This window comes from Eretmochelys imbricata, chromosome 2, assembly GCF_965152235.1.
Source record: "Eretmochelys imbricata isolate rEreImb1 chromosome 2, rEreImb1.hap1, whole genome shotgun sequence".
Classification (NCBI taxonomy): Eukaryota; Metazoa; Chordata; order Testudines; family Cheloniidae; genus Eretmochelys; species Eretmochelys imbricata.
The window spans coordinates 225,137,363-225,158,388 of NC_135573.1; the positions used below are offsets into that span (position 1 = coordinate 225,137,363).

The following is a 21,026-nucleotide window of genomic DNA, read 5'->3' on the forward strand; positions in this document are numbered from 1 at the left end:
GTGAGGGAGTGAGAGAACCTGGATTTGTGCAGGAAATGGCCTAACTTCATTATCATGCACATTGTGTAAAGAGTTGTCACTTTGGATGGGCTATCACCAGCAGGAGAGTGAATTTGTGTGGGGGGGTGGAGGGTGAGAAAACCTGGATTTGTGCTGGAAATGGCCTAACCTGATGCTCACTTTAGATAAGCTATTACCAGCAGGACAGTGGGGTGGGAGGAGGTATTGTTTCATATTCTCTGTGTATAAATAAAGTCTGCTGCAGTTTCCACGGTATGCATCTGATGAAGTGAGCTGTAGCTCACGAAAGCTCATGCTCAAATAAATTGGTTAGTCTCTAAGGTGCCACAAGGACTCCTTTTCTTTTTGCGAATACAGACTAACACGGCTGTTACTCTGAAACCTACTATTATATTATATCTCAGTCTCATCTGTAACACCACTTGAGAGGTGTTGGGAAGGTAAAGTCACTACTCCTCAAGTGCTTTGAGATCTTCAGATAAAGGTCATTGCAGTCCTATTATGAAGAAATATTAGTTAAAGAAAGTACATAGATACCGACTATGTTATTTCAGTTAGACAGTTAGCATCATATTGCAAAATATTAGAAAGACTTTCTACCTGGCATGCTCAGAATAAAGAGGCAGATCCTCAGCTTATGAAAATTTTCTTAGGCCTATGTTCCTTGAATTAAGTGGTCCTATAACAATTTACACCTGTTGGGAATCTCCCATGTCTTTATTAAATGCTTATAATATAATATTTTGTAAAATAAAAAATAAATTTGTAACAAAGCAATTAGCCCTCTATGAGGATTAGCCGCTTATAAAAGGTCAAATTGAAAAATTTATCCAATTTTGCATTGTGTGCACTAAAAAGAGTATTAACCTATTCAAGTACAAAAACTCCGTCGAATCGTGAAGTCAACGAATGGCTACGCAGGTGGTGTCAGAGAAGGCTTTGGATTCTTTGATCATGGGATGGTGTTCCAAGAAGGAGGAGTGCTAGGCAGAGATGGGCTCCACCTGACAAAGAGAGGGAAGAGCATCTTCGCAAGCAGGCTGGCTAACGTAGTGAGGAGAGCTTTAAACTAGGTTCACCAGGAGAAGGAGACCGAAGCCCTGAGATAAGTGGGGACGTGGGATACCGGGAGAAAGCACGAGCAGGAGAGCATGAGAGAGGAGGGCTTCTGCCTCATACTAAGAAAGCAGGACAAACAACAAGTTATCTTAAGTGCCTATACACAAATGCAAGAAGCCTGGGAAACAGGGAGAACTGGAAGTCCTGGCACAGTCAAGGATTTATGATGTGATTGGAATAACAGAGACGTGGTGGGATAACTCACATGACTGGAGTACTGTCATGGATAGATATAAACTGTTCAGGAAGGACAGGCAGGGCAGAAAAGGTGGGGGAGTTGCACTGTATGTAAGAGAGCAGTATGACTGCTCAGAGCTCAAGTATGAAACTGCAGAAAAACCTGAGAGTCTCTGGATTAAGTTTAGAAGTGTGAGCAACAAGGGTGATGTCATGGTGGGAGTCTTCTACAGACCACCGGACCAAGGGAATGAGGTGGACGAGGCTTTCTTTTGGCAACTCACGGAAGTTACTAGATAGCAGGCCCTGGTTCTCATGGGAGACTTCAATCACCCTGATATCTGCTGGGAGAGCAATACAGCGGTGCACAGACAATCCAGGAAGTTTTTGGAAAGTGTAGGGGACAATTTCCTGGTGCAAGTGCTGGAGGAACCAACTAGGGGCAGAGCTCTTCTTGACCTGCTACTCACAAACCGGGAAGAATTAGTAGGGGAAGCTAAAGTGGATGGCAGGCAGTGGGAGGCAGTGACCATGAGATGGTCGAGTTCAGGATTCTGACACAAGGAAGAAAGGAGAGCAGCAGAATACGGACCCTGGACTTCAAAAAAGCAGACTTTGACAACCTCAGGGAACTGATGGGCAGGATCCCCTGGGAGAACAACATGAGGGGAAAAGAAGTCCTAGGTGAGCTGGCTGTAGTTTAAAGAATCCTTATTGAGGTTACAGGGACAAACCATCCTAATGTGTAGAAAGAATAGTAAATATGGCAGGCAACCAGCTTGGCTTAACAGTGAAATCCTTGCTGATCTTAAACACAAAAAAGAAGCTTACAAGAAGTGGAAGATTGGACAAATGACCAGGGAGGAGTATAAAAATATTGCTCGGGCATGCAGGAGTGAAATCAGGAAGGCCAAATCACATTTGGTGTTGCAGCTAGCAAGAGACGTTAAAAGTAACAAGAAGGGTTTTTTCAGGATTGTTAGCAACAAGAAGAAAGTCAAGGAAAGTGTGGGCCCCTTACTGAATGAGGGAGGCAGCCTAGTGACAGAGGATGTGGAAAAAGCTAATGTACTCAATGCTTTTTTTGCCTCTGTCTTCACGAACAAGGTCAGCTCCCAGACTACTGCACTGGGCAGCACAGCATGGGGAGGAGGTGACCAGCCCTCTGTGGAGAAAGAAGTGGTTCGGGACTATTTAGAAAAGCTGGACATGCACAAGTCCATGGGGCTGGACGCGTTGCATCTGAGAGTGCTAAAGGAGTTGGCGGATGTGATTGCAGAGCCATTGGCCATTATCTTTGAAAACGCATGGCGATCAGGGGAGGTCCCGGACGACTGGAAAAAGGCTAATGTAGTGCCCATCTTTGAAAAAGGGAAGGAGGATGATCTGGGCAACTACAGGCCAGTCAGCCTCACCTCAGTCCCTGGAAAAATCATGGAACAGGTCCTCAAGGAATCAATTCTGAAGCACTTAGAGGAGAGGAAAGTGATCAGGAACAGTCAGCATGGATTCACCAAGGGCAAGTTATGCCTGACTAATCTAATTGCCTTCTATGATGAGATAACTGGCTCTGTGGATGAGGGGAAAGCAGTGGACATGTTGTTCCTTGACTTTAGCAAAGCTTTTGACACAGTCTCCCACAATATTCTTGCCAGCAAGTTAAAGTAGTATGGGCTGGATGAATGGACTATAAGGTAGATAGAAAGCTGGCTAGGTTGTCGGGCTCAACAGGTAGTGATCAGTGACTCCATGTCTAGTTGGCAGCCGGTATCAAGCAGAGTGCCCCAAGGGTCGGTCCTCGGGCTGGTTTTGTTCAATATCTTCATTAATGATCTGGAGGATGGCGTGGATTGCATCCTCAGCAAGTTTGCAGATGACACTAAACTGGGAGGAGTGGTAGATACACTGGAGGGCAGGGATAGGATACAGAGGGACCTAGACAAATTGGAGGATTGGGCCAAAAGAAATCTGATGAGGTTCAACAAGGACAAGTGCAGAGTCCTGCACTTAGGATGGAAGAATCCCATGCACCGCTACAAACTAGGGACCGAATGGCTAGGCAGCAGTTTTGCAGAAAAGGACCTAGGGGTTACAGTGGACGAGAAGCTGGATATGAGTCAACAGTATCCCCTTGTTGCCAAGAAGGCCAATGGCATTTTGGGATGTATGAGTAGGGGCATTGCCAGTAGATCGAGGGACGTGATCATTCCCCTCTATTTGACATTGGTGAGGCCTCATCTGGAGTACTGTGTCCAGTTTTGGGCCCCCCACTACAAGAGGGATGTGGAAAAATTGGAAAACGCCCAGCAGAGGGCAACAAAAATGATTAGGGGACTGGAACACATAACTTATGAGGAGAGGCTGAGGGAACTGGGATTGTTTAGTCTGCGGAAGAGAAGAATGAGGGGAGATTTGATAGCTGCTTTCAACTAACCTGAAAGGGGGTTCCAAAGAGGATGAATCTAGACGGTTCTCAGTGGTAACAGATGACAGAACAAGGAGTAATGGTCTCAAGATGCAGTGAGGGAGGTTTAGGTTGGATATTAAGAGAAACTTTTTCACTAGGAGGGTGGTGAAGCACTGGAATGTGTTACCTAGGGAGGTGGTGAAATCTCCTTCCTTAGAAGTTTTCAAGGTCAGGCTTGACAAAGCCCTGGCTGGGATGATTTAGTTGGGGATTGGTCCTGCTTTGAGCATGGGGTTGGACTAGATGACCTCCTGAGGTCCCTGCCAACCCTGATATTCTATGATTCTATGAACATGTATCGTGTTTAAGGAAATAAAATATTTCCAGTGAGATTTGTCATCAGACAGGACAGCTCACTCATTTCTAAAGATTTCATTTACCTGTTTGACTCAGAAACTATCTGTCCTTGATTGCTTGGATTTTTTTGGTCAAACTTAACATTTATACGGAGTTTATAAAAGGGTTAATAGATGTAAAGCATGATACAGAGATAAGCAATGTGTTATGATGATAAGAATATCAGTGGAAGGTGTTCTAAATGGTTATAATCCATAGTTACAAGCAATTTATTGATCTGTTGCACAATTGATTAACCATTTGTTAAAACATCTATTAATTATTTATTAATGCTTGGGTCAGTCCATCCAATTTCAGTTGTGAGAGAAATGAAAAAAAAAAGCAGAAAACCCCATTGAAATTCCACAAAGTTTGTCTGGAGGGGCCAGGGTTGAATGCCCCCCTAAGTGGCATCATTACCCCTCCAATTCTATGGAAACCCTTCAATATGCTCAGCAAATCTTCCCTCCCTCTCAGACACTGTCTACTTTTCACACTCATTTCTTCGTTCGTTCCTTCTGACTCCTATGTCTATATCTCCCTTCTCCTCCTTGTGTGCCAAGCAAACTTCCTTTTTCGCCCTCAGAAATCCCTGCAGAAATCTCACTTCCTCAAGCTAGTGTTGTTTCCATCACCAAACTGCACTCCAGCTTTAGCAGGACCTGGTCTCATATCTATTCATTAAAAAAGGTTTGAAAAACAATGCTTTCCCTAGAGCTTTATTCCCTTATCACCTGTTCTCCATCTATAGGATTTCCTCTCCCTCTGCTCCTCCACCCATGTTCTATTGGCTTTTTCACTGAGCAGTCCAATGTAAATGTTTCGTTTCTTCTCTGTGCAGAGACCAGGGGGCCCGCAGGGTAAAAGAAATGGGAAAAGCAGCTTTCTCCCTCCCCTACTAAAAGCAAATGGAGAGCTCCTCGCTTCACCCCTTTCCCAGACTTGGGGGAACCCTGTTCCCTCAGATCTCCCCCTCCTTTCTGGCTGGTGAAGGAAGGACTCACTAAGCACTGCAATCAGAGGTGGAGCAGCAAGAGAAGCTGGTGCCTGGCTGGAGAGTTTCTGGGCTTCTCAAGTTTTTACTGACAGTGAAGCAGGAGCAGCCACTGACAGGAGAGGAAAATAGGAGATTCCTGCTTTGGATCCATCTACTTTTCACTCCTGTACAAAAAGATCTCTCTTCCCACTAACTTTCCCTCTCCCACAAAGGAGAGAGACCCCCACTCCTTGTTCCCTCTTCCTTCCAAAAGGAGAAGGGAAGGAGACTCCCTTCACCACCAGTTCCCCTTCTCCTCCTGAGATTTCAGACACGAGAGGCAGATGAGTGACCCCTGTATATAGTTTGCATAGTAATCTGGGACCCTAAAGGGCACAGATAAATGTAAAAGAATTTGACTCACTAATGCAGATTTTATGACATATCAACGTTTTCAATTATCTCTTTATTTTCAACTAGTATAATTCTACTCTTCTGACAAATAAGACAAAAGCATTTTGATCTAAGTTATCAAAAAATGACTATCTATTTAGGGTGCCCAACTTAAAAAAATCTTAAAGGGGCCTGATTTTCAGATGGAAGGTGCTCAATGTTTTCTTAAATCAGGCCCCTTTAAGGGGTCTCAAGATGGGCACCCAGTCACTAATCATTTTTGAAAATTCAGGTCTGTGGCTCTTTTAATTGTAACACACTATATAGTTGTACAAACTGTGTTTATGTCAAACAAGAAACATATTTCTGCCATAGGACAGAGTGCAAAAAATAGGAATGAATGCAATTTATTAAGCCAATTCATTGCTTAAACAAACTATGTTTTGGGTCTTGTAATCAACCAATGAGAATTAACTTATATCTTTAATGGGAAGTAATTTTAAAAAATAAGAGACACACAAAGATTAAAATAGGAAAGGTAAACTGAAAATCCTTGGTTTAAAATTATATAGTCTTGTTAGTCTGGGAGCTTTTTCCCCCCATTAATAGCATAGTTGAGGCATAAATATAATTATTCCTCACTAAGAATCATGCTTTCAATTATCACATATCTGTTCTCATTTCAGTTCTTGTTCATAAATATTAAAAGCATAATGAAAAGTATTACTAGATATATTCATTTTTCATATGCCAAGTACTGAAGGACATAATAACCAGTTCAGTTATTGATAATATATCTGCATAATTATGTGTCATACTACAAATCTCATTAATGTTTAGAGATTGCATTGTACTAAGCTTGTACCGTTTACTGGAGATTTTTTAAATTAGTTTAATGTTTATGGATAAATTTGTCTTCCTTCTAAAAAGACAAATGAAGAACTAATAATTCCAACTAGCGCCAAGTTTAGTAAAAGCAGACATGAAACCTTCTTCAAGGAGCTCTGCTTCATCTCTCACCTGCAACCCTCATCACTTCCTCTGTTGGCTCAGTGTGAAAGTGGCTTATGCACCTTTCTGTAGCTGGAACACCCCACAAGGTCATACCATCTTCTGACAGGGCCTTTACAGGAGGGGAGCAAACAGTCATGCTCCTCTACTGGAGTGTGCTGGTGAATAGGCTTTTGTCTGCAGTCTCATAAGCCACAAAGTGCATTTTCAGGAATAGTGGAGATAAAAATAGAAGATAATTCCACTATTAAAGATGAGTCAAAATATTTTTCATTTGATTTTGGAGAAATTGTGCTAATGTTATTTACAAATGGCCTAAAAAAATACACTACAAAAATTGGGAAGCAAACATACATACTATCCTACAGGGAAAAGCAACTAACTCCGGGGGAGGAGGGCATCAGCCACCCAGCACACAACATACTGCACTGCAGGAAGGGGAAATACTTAATCAAGGACCCAAGGAGAAACTCTGAATCTTAAAAAAATTGACATCAACTGCAACATTCACACAGAGCGCATCAGACTTTTATTTTTAGGGACTTGTGTAACAAACCCCTATACAGCTAACTACATAGTACCAAATTTACCTGCCACAGAAAGATGAAAGACCGAGTCAATCCTACCAAGATTTGAAACAATGGTTCCAGGGAGTCCAAATATTCCTCTCTATTCAGGGAATAGCAGGTGCCTTTCAGTCAATCAGTTATAAATTTAAATTTTTCTCTTTAGTCTTCTGTTCAGCAGAGCTTGAATAATGCTCAATTATTCATGAATAATTAGTCGATGTAATAATCGCCAAAGCATGCTAAGAATTATGCCCTAATATTAAACTACAGTATATATTATCCAACACTGATATTAGTTCTGTCATTCAGATGGTGCACGTCTCTCCTGGGACTGAAGGATGTGGGGTCACATATCACACCAGGACTTTGCTTTATATGCAAAGCGGACAACATTTCACTGTGGGACCAGAGGAGGTGTTTCTGTCAGATGAGTTGTCAAACAAGGACCTTCCTTCCTGATTCTGGTGGCCATCAGTGGAAGTTAAAAAATTTTGAAGGGGCAGGGGGGGACTTTGATTATATATATAAAAAATAAAATCAATCGACTATGTAGACAGACAAAATTCCAATAAAGCAACTTCCATTTTGAGCTATTGCTGAGCAGATAATGGGGGTCACATTTGCCTATCCAGTCACTATACTATCCATTTCTAACTCATTACTGTAAAGCATTTTGCAATACTTTGAGTCTGAAGGGTGTTACATGAAACTAAACTCCGTTCTACTGTTTCACGGTCAGCTCTGAAATTGGACAGCCCTGATAATCTAAAGTATGCCATCAGTATTAATTTATCTATGGAATCATCACCAAATTGATAACCTCCTGGCTCCATTTGCTGAGCGCTCTTTCAGATCACTAACCATTCATCACTTATTTAATTACTCCATCTCAAAAGATTTTTATTAAGTTTGAAATTGTCATTAGTAAGAATATAATAATAGTTCTAAGATTTCACTTTTAGAGCAGCAAAACATCATCATAAAATCAGCAATAGGTAGGAACTAAAGCGAACATGAACCTCCAGTAAGGTCTTTAGGCCTCAATCCTTCAAATACTTATGCACATGTTTAACTTTACTCAAAAGTAGTCCCACTGCCTTCAGTGGGATCACTCACATGCATCAAGTTAAGCTCAGGTGTAGCTGTTTGAGATGCTGGGCATTTTAGACTTGCAGATGATTAGATTAGATATGACAGTTGGATGATAGATAGAAAATGCATTAAAAATGTCGGTTGCAAAGTCAAACACTCAGAAATCAGGAAAAAGTCCAATTTAACTAAGTTTACCCCGGCAACCTTAATTTCTACCCCTTTCTGAACTCATCTCATGAAATGACAGAGGCAAGGGTCCTGTGAAAAGCATGTGAGCATGTAATTGAAGACTATATCATAATGCATATGAACAGGGAGTCAGAATTAAGGTTGCATGGGTTATCTTAAAATGGACTTTTCCTAACTTACCAGTGCTAAACTTTGCAATCTAAATAGCACAGATAACAGATTTTTGTAAGTAATCTCTTTCAAACTCTTTCTTATTAAAAGGGTAAAGCAGATTTTGTTATGTACAACTGGAACAACTTCCCCATCAGGCACCATCAGGAGAGTCAGAACCTTGAACTTGCTGCACAGACTTCTACTACTTGAGATGTAGGACTAATTGCATTCAATGGCAATGGGAAAAGGCTGTCATGAAGGGAAGGGGATGGATTGCCTGCACCATGTTCTGGGTCCAGTGAATTGTAGAGCGAGTCCTTCTTGATCTCTCTTCCTACATGCCACCTTGTGTTTGGGTGGAGTTCCTGCACCACATGGTACCCCATATATTGTTGAATTTCACTGTTGCAAAAGGATCCATAATGGTTATTGAAGTTATTTCCTCATATCATTACCAATTACTTTTGAGTACTATAACTTGGAAACTGAAATGGCCTCAGTCTTGCAAGGTCCTGAGCACCCTCAACTTCCAATGAGTTAATGGGAGTTGAAAGTACTCAGCACCTCATAGGTGTAAGCCTTAAGACCCCAGTTCAGAAATCATTTATAAGTTCAATGGGACTGCTCGCAGGCACAAAATTAAGCAAGTGTCATACAATTTTTTGCAGGAGAAGGGCATATGCATTTTTAACTCCATATGGGGGAGGTGTAAATATTAGAGATAGTTGGGAAAAGCAAGATGTTTGAAAGGACAAAAAAAGGCAACAAATTCCATGAAATTTCTCATGGAAAACATTTTTCATTTCTCAGCCAGCACTACTAAATAGAGCTAAACAGTAGTTGACATACGATCGCAAAACTGTAAAATTATGTAATTATGTAAAAATTCATGTAAAATTATACAAATATATCTCCACTGTCTGTTACATAATATTAGATGTCAAGACTTTTTTAATGCTGATTCAGTTTATAAGTTAGGCACACTGGAATAATTGATTAAACAAAAGGAATCAGATTTGTGTTGATGTCTCTACACCTGATGTAGGGAAACAGTGATGTATGCAGCTGCTCTGCACTAGTCTTCTGTAGTCAAATAACCACATTATTAAAATATATCATTTATATGCAAACAAACGAGGTGAACATCTTCTCCAGATGATAAACAGTGTACTTCATCTTGTAAAAATTAAGTGATGCTACTGAGAAGAGGGGGAAAAACTACTATACTCTCTTAAGTATTAATCCAGTCCATATTAATTTTATGATAAAATCAGTCACAGTTTAAAAAACCAAACTAATAACGCAAAAAATGCAGAGCCTTATTGACTACAGTACAATGACAGATATTCTATTAAAGCCAAATCTCCTCTAGACTCATTTGTTTCGTATAAATTACATGTTCTTAGATCCATCTGTGAAAACTGGGAGGTTAATTATGATGGTACATTGCATGATTCCACAGCTAAATGCTGAAGTAGTTCTACACCGGTACCATATGTCTGTCTTAGGAAAATGTAGAAAGATTAATTAGGAGTTCAAGCCCAAGATTTGGGAAAGTAATACTCTGAACACAATTAGATCGTTACACTGTGTACTATGCAAATGAAGTTTTAATTAATAGCTGAAACATCAGTCGGGGGAAAAATAAATCTATGAAGCCTAAATTGTATGCATCAGAGTTTCCTTACTGACATTGCTTACTAAAGAAGGTCCTTTCAGAAACCATGCACAACAAAAGTCATTTTCAGTTGTCACACTCATTTGATGTAGATATTACCTGTAGAGCATTTTAATCCTATTTGCTCTCCTTACCTATTTTTTAATTACCATCTATCCTGACACTAAAGAAAATGTTCTCACAAATAGGCCAGGCCCAGGACACATGTTAAATAAACCAGCTGAAAAGTCATTTTAACATTACAGTGACCGGAAGTGTTCTTACAGCCACTTAACCGCCTCAGAGACAGGGCTATTGTAGCAAGCTTTCCAGTTTCAAGATATTCCATTACAAAACAGCTCCTTTTATAATATTCACTCTTACAGAGAGAGCAATGGGTTATCATGTGCCTGTTCCAAATCCCACTGAAGTTAATGAGAGTTTTTCCATTTACTTCAATGGGCTTTGGATCATTCCCTAAAACTAGGCTTGGCAGAATTCCATTTTTATTTTTTCATAATTTCAATGGATAACAACATCTCTTTTAAAGTACTTTTTTTTATTTTGATCAATTTAAATTTTCACAGTTGCTGGCTGTAAGAGGGAGGTCAGACAATTATTTCTCGACAGTACATACTGAGATTCAAAATATTATAACTTATAATCATTAAAACAAATTTTCAAAATCCCATATCAAAATATACAAACTAAATATCCTTAAATCAAACTCTGAAGTTCTCAAGCAGCATTTTTCTCATGTTGCCTATCTGTAAACATTTCAATAATCATAGATGGAATCATTTTTGTCACTTTGTGTATGTATGGTAAAATCAACATTTACCAACAAAAATTAAACTCTCCCAAGCTTACCTATCACGTTAAATTAATTTTACTTACCACATATTCAAACACAAGTGTCAATGTCTCCTTGGTGTGAATGATGTCATGAAGTAGCACAATGTTAGCATGTTTCAGTCCTTTCAAAAGAGAAGCTGCAAAGGAAAACATACACATTATAAAGAACATGTTACTTCCACCAGAAATAAATATTTTCTAGTGAAGGATTGTTTTTAAAATAATTAGAATGGTAATCAGTCACTCTACAGATTTCATTCGCTGGCTGGCCATCAATGGCTTGGTCCTGAGAGGTGCTAAAATGCCCTCAGTTATATCCTTCCACATGTCTCAAGATTAGGGTTAGGCAAAATTTTTCGCCAAAACTTTTCACGCAAAAACAACAGATTTGAATCAACCAAAATATTTCACAAATTTATGTCAAATTCACTGAATTGTTTTGGTAATTAAAACAAAAAAAAAAAACCTAAAAATAAATCCGGACAAAAACAAAACAGTTCAATTTGAAAATGTTTAAGTGAAATGTTCCAGTTTTTATCTAGATCTTTAAGGGTTTTTTTTTTTTTTTATTAAATGAAAACAATTCAGTATATTTGACACAAATTTGTGAAATGTCTTCTTTGACCCAAACCTGCATTTTTAGGGGGGTTAAATTTTTCAATTTGAATGACTTTGTTTTGAAATATACTTCAATTTTATTTATAAAAAAGTGTTCATAAGTAAAGCAAAATGTTTTGTTCAGCTCAAAGTGGTGTTTTTTTTACACTTTTTGGTTTGCTGAAAAATATGATTTTTTTTTTGTCTCAGGTGTATCCAAAATGACACCCCCCGCTCAGTTCTTCATTACAGCCAGTGAACTGAAAAATCATTTGTTCTCACAGCTCTAATGAGGATAAAGCTGTCCTCCTCTCAATGTTGTCTTCTCCATTTTGCCAGTCAAACTGAACCCTGCTCTGAGGCAGAAACAGCAGGGGTTTCACTTGAGTGGTCTCTACTGAGTGCATCAAACCATTACCTTCTGGCCTATCAAATGTGTATGTTGATTTTATAATCTAAAATCATAATATCTATCTCGGATAAGATCTGAACATTTTTCAAAATGACATTTCCCTTTCATAGGCAAAACACAAAAGGAGCTTTCTAATTAAAGGCAATCACATATTCTGTACATAGCACTTTGATAACTTCCCCCCATTCACGTTCAGATTTGAGGGAATTAACTATTTGTATTAGTCAGTGATAATAGAAAAATAAGTTAAGCAGTGTTTTCATATTTTTTTATAAATGTTATCAACTCATATTTCTTATTAACATCAGCGTTTTAGAATAGTGACAGAAATCTTTATCTACTGAATCTGCAGAAGATTCCGCCTTCCCCCAAAAAATTTTCTTTTGCACTGCAATGCATATTTAATGCTTGCTTCGCAATGCATAAATTTACATGTATATTTAATGTTCCACAAGGTATGCCATAGTTAAGGAATATGATATGACAAGCCATGTGTTGTTACCAATATCAACATGCCATTGGTGACTTGTCATGCATACATATGAGAAGGATTCATTCCAGACATCATCATGGAGTGTATTATACACATAACTACACAGAAATATATAGTATGTCTCGGTAGTCATTTACCGTGACTTTAATTTTTCCTCTTCCCTGTTGTTTTGGAAAATAATGAAGCACCAGATTGTACCAACATTATCTGCATGTGGGTATCCCTCCTTCCCATGCACAGAAGAGGCTCAGACACTTCCATGGCACAGAGTAGAGTGTACTCTGATGGGTTGGGACTCACCAAGGAGATCAGGAATGGACAGCCCCGCTTTGGGTGGAGGCAGGCACACATTGTCTCCCAAACTGGTCCTCTAGGGATTACCCTGAAAATGTAATACAGCTCTGGGCAACAACTCCATTGCAACGTGCAACTCGCCCCCACTCCATTTAAGGATTCTTGTTTGGCAGTCCCTGCTAGCACCCCCCTACTGGAGCTATGCTGTGAGGAGGTGGAGGATGATGGAACAGGGACACACCAGGGATCCATAGCCAGTGTTCCACATAGATGACTTTGGCCTCAAGTGACTCCTACAGGAACTTGAAGGCTGGATCCCAGGCTCATTGGCCAAAGGTAAGGCAAACCCCTTCTCTTGATAGAACAGTTGGGAGAATGCCACAAAGGATCCTGGCTGAGATTTCCTCTTCTTTAGTCCCCTCAGTTCCTGTAGCTTTTACTACTGCTTGATATCAGGAATGTTCAATCTCACAATTTCAGTATCAAAGGCCAAATTAAAGCTGTTATTGGTGCGTGTCACAGAGTGGCTGGTCCCAATAAATTAAGTAGGTCCAGCACCCCTGTACCACAACAGGTACTCCCACTTTGGCCAATTACAAGGGCAGGGGCAGCAACTGGGACTATAAAAGATCAGGGACAATCTGAGGGAAGGGGAGACCCAGTGCGAGAAGAAGGCTGGTGAGTTAAGACTGCCAGAGTCAAAAGACTGAAGGAGCTCTCCAAGAAAACCTGCAGAAAGCTATCTGCAGACCATCCCTGGAAAGAGGATGGAATTATCAGGAAGCCAGTGGATGGGCTGGCCTGCTATCCTTCCTGTGCCACAGAACCATGGCCAGAGAAGGCTGGTGAGGACTTGAAGGTTGAGAGAGCAGTGGGAGATACCTGCTGGCTCTCAGAGCCAGGGCATGGTGAGGGGCACAGAGGCTGCACTGGAGACCCAGAATGTGGTGAGGAGCACAGGAACTCTACTAGATGCAGGGTCCGGATTATGGTTATGGGACTTGTTTGTGGGACTTTATAATAAATTAACCCCTCAAGGGATATATATATTCAGAAAAACTATTTCAACAATTTCTGGAGACTCAAAGAGAAACTGAGGTAGGCACACCTCTCATGCCATCACCTGTCACAGGAGGCTGCTCTAGGCAGGGCCACCTTATGACAGTAAGCGAACAAAAGCCTAAAAGAGATAAACACCTCAGGCAGTCAGCTGATCAGTGAAGAGCTGATCATTAACACTAATATAGGATTATTATTTTAAAAACCCTAGCATTTCTTTATCCCTCAGGACATTAGCTAATTCTTAAACATTCATTATGCTTTTACTGGGGTATCACTAGATGATCTATAGTGCCTGGAGGGAGAAATTTTTGGCCATTGGGAGCCAAAACCAAATTGGAATTTTTCTCGGAGAGGAGTCCTGAATGACCTTGCTAACAAGGAACGAACACAGAGGTGGAACGTATCACAGAGAGAGGAGCTGACATGGAGCTCAGAGGAGGTAAACAGATAGTAAGAAACTCCATTGACCAGTTTATCTCTAGTAACAGCTATCATTCAACAAGGAACCAGGTAAGTGGAATGGGCTGTTTTGGAAAGAGAAGAGGAAGCAAGGAAGATCATAACACAATTTTAATAGTTCTCTCAGTTTATAACCTTAAGGAGGACTATAATTGTGTTCAAGTTGTAATGTAAAAGCCCACTAAATACACACACATTTTTTTAAAATGGAAAGAAGTGAACAGCAGACAGAACATGTTACTACATAATGCCCTCACCCCTTTTCAACTCACCACTCCACACTCTCCCATTGAGAGGGAAGCATTAAAAATATCCTGACACAAGCTTAGTAGAGCTACATCCTGAAATAGTATTTATGACCTCTTTCAGTCTTCACTGTTCAGGCTACCTCCTCTAGATGGCTATTACTTCATGGTTAAAAACTGTAAATGGGTCATTAAAGCTTAAACAGTACATTGCAAGCAACACACCCTCAGGTTTTTGTACAGTCGCTCCTCCTACACATTCCCCCTTACTCCTACCTCTCGTTTATCATCTGTAATAGCTAATTCTCTCATAGACTCAGACTTTAAGGTCAGAAGGGACCATTATGATCATCTAGTCTGACCTCCTGCACAACGCAGGCCACAGAATCTCACCCACCCACTCCTGTAACAAACCCCTGACCTATGTCTGAGCTACTGATTTCCTCAACTCGTGGTTTAAAGACTTCAAGGTGCAGAGAATCCTCCAGCAAGTGACCTAGTGCCCCACGCTGCAGAGGAAGGCAAAAAAAACCCAGGACTTCTGCCAATCTGCCCTGGAGGAAAATTCTTTCCCGACCCCAAATATGGAGATCAGCTAAACCCTGAGCATGTGGGCAAGACTCACCAACCAGACACTCAGGAAAGAATTCTCTGTAGTAACTCAGATCCCACCCTATCTAGTGTCCCATCCCAGGCCATTGGGCCTATTTACTGCTAAGAGTCAAAGATCAATTAATTGCCAAAATTAGGCTATCCCATCATACCATCCCCTCCATAAACTTACCAAACAGTCTTGAAGCCAGATGTGTCTTTTGCCTCCACTGCTCCACCTGGAAGGCTATTCCAGAACTTCACGCCTCTGATGGTTAGAAACCTTCGTCTAATTTCAAGTCTAAACTTCCTGATGGCCAGTTTATATCCATTTGTTCTTGTGTCCACATTGGTACAGAGCTTAAATAGTTCCTCTCCCTCCCTGGCAATTATCCCTCTGATATGTTTATAGAGAGCAATCATACCTCCCCTCAGCCTTCTTTTGGTCAGGCTAAACAAGCTAAGCTTTTTGAGTCTCCTTTCATAAGACAGGTTTTCCATTCCTCGGATCATCCTAGTAGCCCTTCTCTGTACCTGTTTCAGTTTGAATTCATCTTTCTTAAACATGGGAGACACATTATGGGGGAGACAATATTCCAGATGAAGTCTCAACAGTGCCTTGTATAACGGTACTAACACCTCATTATCTCTACTGGAAATACCTCACCTGATGCATCCCAAGACCGCATTAGCTTTTTTTACGGCCATACCACATTGGCTGCTCATAGTCATCCTGTGATCAACCAATACTCCGAGGTCCTTCTCCTCCTCTGTTACTTCTAATTGATGTATCCCCAGTTTAGAATAAAAATTCTTTTTATTAATCCCTAAATGCATGACCTTGAACTTTTCACTATTAAATTTCATCCTATTACTATTACTCCAGTTTACAAGGTCATCCAGATCTTCCTGTATGATAACCCGGTCCCTCTCTGTATTGGCAATACATCCCAGCTTTGTGTCATCCACAAACTTTATTAGCACATTCCCACTTTTTTTTGTCAGTATTAAAAAGATTGGTCCCAAAACCGATCCCTGAGGAACTCCACTAGTAACCTCCTTCCAGCCTGACAGTTCACCTTTCAGTATGATCCGTTGTAATCTCCCCTTTAACCAGTTCCTTATCCACCTTTCAGTTTTCATATTGATCACCATCTTTTCCAATTTAGCTAATAATTCCCCATGTGGAACTGTATCAAATACCTTCCTGAAATCTAGGTAAATTAGATCCACTGCATTTACTTTGTCTAAAAATAATCGATTACTTTCTCAAAGAAGGAGATCAGGTTGGTTTGGCACAAGCTACCTTTTGTAAAACCATGTTGTATTTTGTCCCATTTATCATTGACCTCAATGTCCTTAACTACTTTCTCCTTCAAAATTTTTTCCAAGACCTTGCATACTACCAATGTCAAACTAACAGGCCTGTAGTTACCCGGATCGCTTTTTTTTCCTTTCTTACAAATAGGAACCATGTTAGCAATTCTCCAGTCATAGGGTACAACCCCTGAGTTTACAGATTCATTAAAAATTCTTGCTAATGGGCTTGCAATTTCATGTGCCAGTTCCTTTAATATTTTTGGATGAAGATTATCTGGGCCCCCCGATTTAGTTCCATTAAGCTGTTCAAGTTTGGCTTCTACCTTGGATGTGGTAATATCTACCTCCATATCCTCATTCACATTTGTTATCCTACCATTATCCCTAAGCTCCTCATTAAAAACTGAGGCAAAGTATTTGTTTCGATATTGGGCCATGCCTAAATTATCCTTGACCTCCACTCCATCCTCAGTGTTTAGCGGTCCCACTTCTTCTTTCTTCGTTTTTTTCTTATTTATCTGGCTACGGAACCTTTTACTATTGGTTTTAATTCCCTTTGCAAGGTCCAACTCTACATGGCTTTTAGCCTTTCTCACTTTATCCCTGCATGTTTTGACCTCAATAAGGTAGCTTTCCTTGCTGATCCCTCCCATCTTCCACTCCTTGTAGGCTTTCTGCTTTTCCTTAATCACCTCTCTGAGATGCTTGCTCATCCAGCTTGGTCTACAACTCCTGCCTATGTTTTTTTTTTCCCTTTCTTGGGATGCAGCCTTCTGACAGTTTCTGCAACCTTGACTTGAAGTAATTTCAGGCCGCCTCCGCCTTTAGATCCACAAGTTCTTCAGTCCAATCCACTTCCCTAACTAATTTCCTTAATTTTTTTCAGTTAGCCCTTTTGAAACCAAAAACCCTAGTCACAGATCTATTTTTGTTTATCCTTCCATTTAGTTTGAACTGAATTAGCTCATGATCACTCCAACCAAGGTTGTCCCCTACAACCATTTCTTCTATGAGGTCCTCACTACTCACCAAAACCAAATCTAAAATGGCTTCCCCTCTCATTGGTTCAGCAACTACTTGGTGAAGGAATTCATCAGCTATTGCATGCAGGAAAATCTGAGCCCTATTATTATTACTAGCACTTGTCCTCCAGTCTATATCTGGGAAGTTAAAGTCTTCCATGATCACACAATTCCCATTAGTATTTACTTCATTGAAACCATTAAAGAGGTCTCTATCCTTATCCAAATCGGATCCCGGCAGTCTATAGCACACCCCAAGCGCTATCCCAGGGGATAGTAACTGATGGAAGCAATCCTGGAGCCAAATTCTGCCTATTGTTTTTGAAAACTATACCAAAAGAAAACAACATTTTTTGACCCATAGGCTAAACATGTATGATTTAATAAGTGGACTGCATTTTCCCCTTCTTCTGCCGCTCTCCAAAAAAAATCCTTATTTTTTTAAGTGGCATGCACAATCTAGAGTATGAAGACATTTAGAAACATCTCCTTTCAAAACAAATGGTCACAAATAACTGTCGTTGAAATCTCACAAGGCATTTTGTGTAAGTTCTTGTTCAGAAGAGGATAGAACTGCAAAAATTCCACTAAATTCAAAGATGGAACCAAACAAGTAGCATCTAAAAGGCAGGAAGACTAGAGGATCCAGCAGCATAGGTCTCTGTGACAGACCTGAATTCAATTTTGAAGCTGCCAATATAGTTGCTGTTGGAGCTCAACAAGGAATTAGGTGCCGCTGCTCCTGCTGTTACAGCTAGAACAAAATATTCTTCTACAGATTGTCAACCAAATCCAGTCATCATCACCTACCAATTTCACACTAAACATGTTTGGGGGATTGGGGACGGAGGGGGGGGGGGGGTGGGAGCACGAGACTAAAATATTGTTGAAACAGCACTTCAAGAAACCACAACAGCAGCAGAGAATATACCAATATGTACAGTATACTTCGCATTTATTCTGAAAAACTAATGATGTAATATTACTTTGATACTAAGATTTTTATCCTCACATCAAATGTAAGGTAAACAGATGGCAGCATTTTTAATTCATTTCCCCAATGAGTCTTCAGCAGGCATAGTAGCACATGAGCCTTTAAAAAAAAAATCAGTATTTGGACTAAAATATTACTACATTTGTTTGAATGCATTGCTTGTTCTCTATTAAATGTTTATATTCATTCTAATACAGGATAAATTCCTGAAATTAAAAGACTCACTTGGGAGTCAGGCTGTGAGATAAAGCAGTTGTTAAAATGATTACAAACCACTACTTTCTGTAATCTACAATGCGTTCAATAATGCTCATGCCTGAGCCACTGTTACTAAGCACCTCTCAGAAAAAGGACTAAAGTTTCTCCATTTGCATACTTACAGTACACAAACTAGAAATCTCTATATTGGATTAGGGTTCCTTGTACATTTTATGCCTTTAATGCAAAATGGGTACTGGAGATCATGGGCAATAGTGTTTTGAGAGCTTTGACAAACAATTGTGTGTGTGTGTGTGTGTGTGTGTGTGTGTGTGTGTGTGTGTGTGTGTGTGTGTGTGTGTGTGTGTGTGTGTGTGTGTGTGTGTGTGTGTGTGTGTGTTACTTTGTGTATATATCATACCACCTTAACTAAGATGGAAAGACATGTAAGCATTTAATGAATGAAGCCTTAAGACAAGGTAGCTGCATCCGAACTTCAAACTGTGTTTTTACCAGTGATGGGCCAAAACCAAAAACTTTGCTCTGAAACTCCACCCCCACATAAAACTCAGGTGGATTGAGTAGACTGGAACCCACAAGGGGTTTGGTCTGGAAAACAAAAAACCCAAATAACAAGGTTCTTCAAAACCAACACACAACTTTGTTGACCCATAGTTAACTACTACTCCTTGAAATTAAAATTGTGAGGAAACTTCCTGCTGGGAAATGTTAGGGTTGCTCTGTGCAGAGACAATTCATCCTAGTGACTCCCTCTTCCAAGTATAAAGTGGCCCTCATCTTAAATCTTCCTGTAAAGAGTCAGAGAGGAGTAACAAGACAGCAGAAGGCCAGAATTGCCTTTGAATAAAGTATTTGCTGGTGCTTCATTGGTGGGTACAAGAAGTTATTTTGCTGAAGGAAAGCAGAATCACATTAGATGTGATTAACTGCATGGTAATGTTTAGACTCAATCTCCTTAATGAAGATGTGGTTTAATAATTTTACCAAGCACATCTGTGTGAAGTCCCTCTGTGCTGAGTCCACTTGGTAATGCAGTGTATCCTTAAAACAGGCACCATGTATAATAGGAAAGAAAGAGTATATCTAATGATTAAAGCATTGGAATAGGAGTCAGGGAATCTTGGGTTTTACTCTTGGCTTTACCATTGTTGTGCTATGATCTTGGGCATGTCATAACCTATCTGTGCCTCAGTTTATCCATTTGTAACACTGGGATAATGTGTTGACAGCACTACTCAGTTAATGTGTATAAAGCAGTAAAATTCAACTTCATTACAAGGAAAATGGAAAATAGTTGATATTTTAATTGGAATGAGTTAAGTTCAGCCATTAGCTGGATTTTTATATAGCTGTATTCATTATGTATGGTAATTGCTGTCCTTTCAGATTGTCTACAGGTACAGACTGAAGGTTAAAAAAAGAATGAAGTGTCATTCACATATTAAAGAGTAAAAATGAAACAGAAAGATCTTATGTGCCAGCTCTATCTAGTCGTAACCAGTAATAGCTTGTCTCCATATTCTATTTCAGCATTTAAGAAGAGGTCAGTGATGTAAAGTAAAAATATTCCACTGCGGACAATAAACAATTATGTCATTTCTTGTCGTACTTTGACACATCAGGTGTTTAGCACCTTTAGTACTTTTCAGTGCTCTCTGTGTGTGTATGTTTATTTTATAGGTGGGGCTGATAGCACCATTTAAGATATTTCAAGCCTTACCATTATAAAACCCTGTTTTCAGTTGTTTAATAAATTTGTCAAACTAACTGTTTTGGCTGAAGTTTTCCATGCTGGGTGTCTGCCTCCTAGTGGAATTTTTTTGGAGAAATTTCAGCCAAAACAGTTCAGCCATTTCCAAGAATGATGTTAGGGAAAAATACATTGCTTTGCCCATGTTACAAAATGCTGGTGACTTTTCCTTTGAATGCCATTAGGACCACCATGATTTGGAGTGGAAAGTCAAAATTTGGTCTATGTGTCATGGTCGTACCTTTTGCTACCACATGAAAATCTGCCCAAAGTTGGCCAAGTTGAAAGCCTTTGATAAATTGCAGTTTGTACCTGTTCAGTAAAGAGTGCTTAGATTTTAGCAGCTAAATTCCCCCAAAGATTCCGTCTGCAATGGACATGCTCCAGCACAGGGCTGAGCAGGGCTTTCCCCTGCAATTGCAGCTCTGAGCTGCTGCCTACTCTGCCTCATCCAGACACCTGTCCTTCCTGTAAGGTCAGCGATCTCCCTCCTGTGCCCAGGCCTCACTGAGGAGGAAGCTGCCTGATTCAAATGCAGAAGAGACAAGAGCCA

General features: G+C 40.1%; 1 protein-coding gene across 2 annotated transcripts in view; it reads right to left on the reverse strand.

Annotated features, from left to right (window-relative positions):
• CDK14 (cyclin dependent kinase 14) overlaps positions 1–21,026 on the reverse strand; it is a 282,959-nt gene that overhangs the window by 185,471 nt on the left and 76,462 nt on the right. For both annotated transcript variants that reach the window (XM_077809416.1, XM_077809415.1), the window contains exon 4: positions 11,058–11,152. In XM_077809416.1, the coding sequence (XP_077665542.1) occupies positions 11,058–11,152 (95 nt within the window). The remainder of the gene's footprint in view (positions 1–11,057; positions 11,153–21,026) is intronic.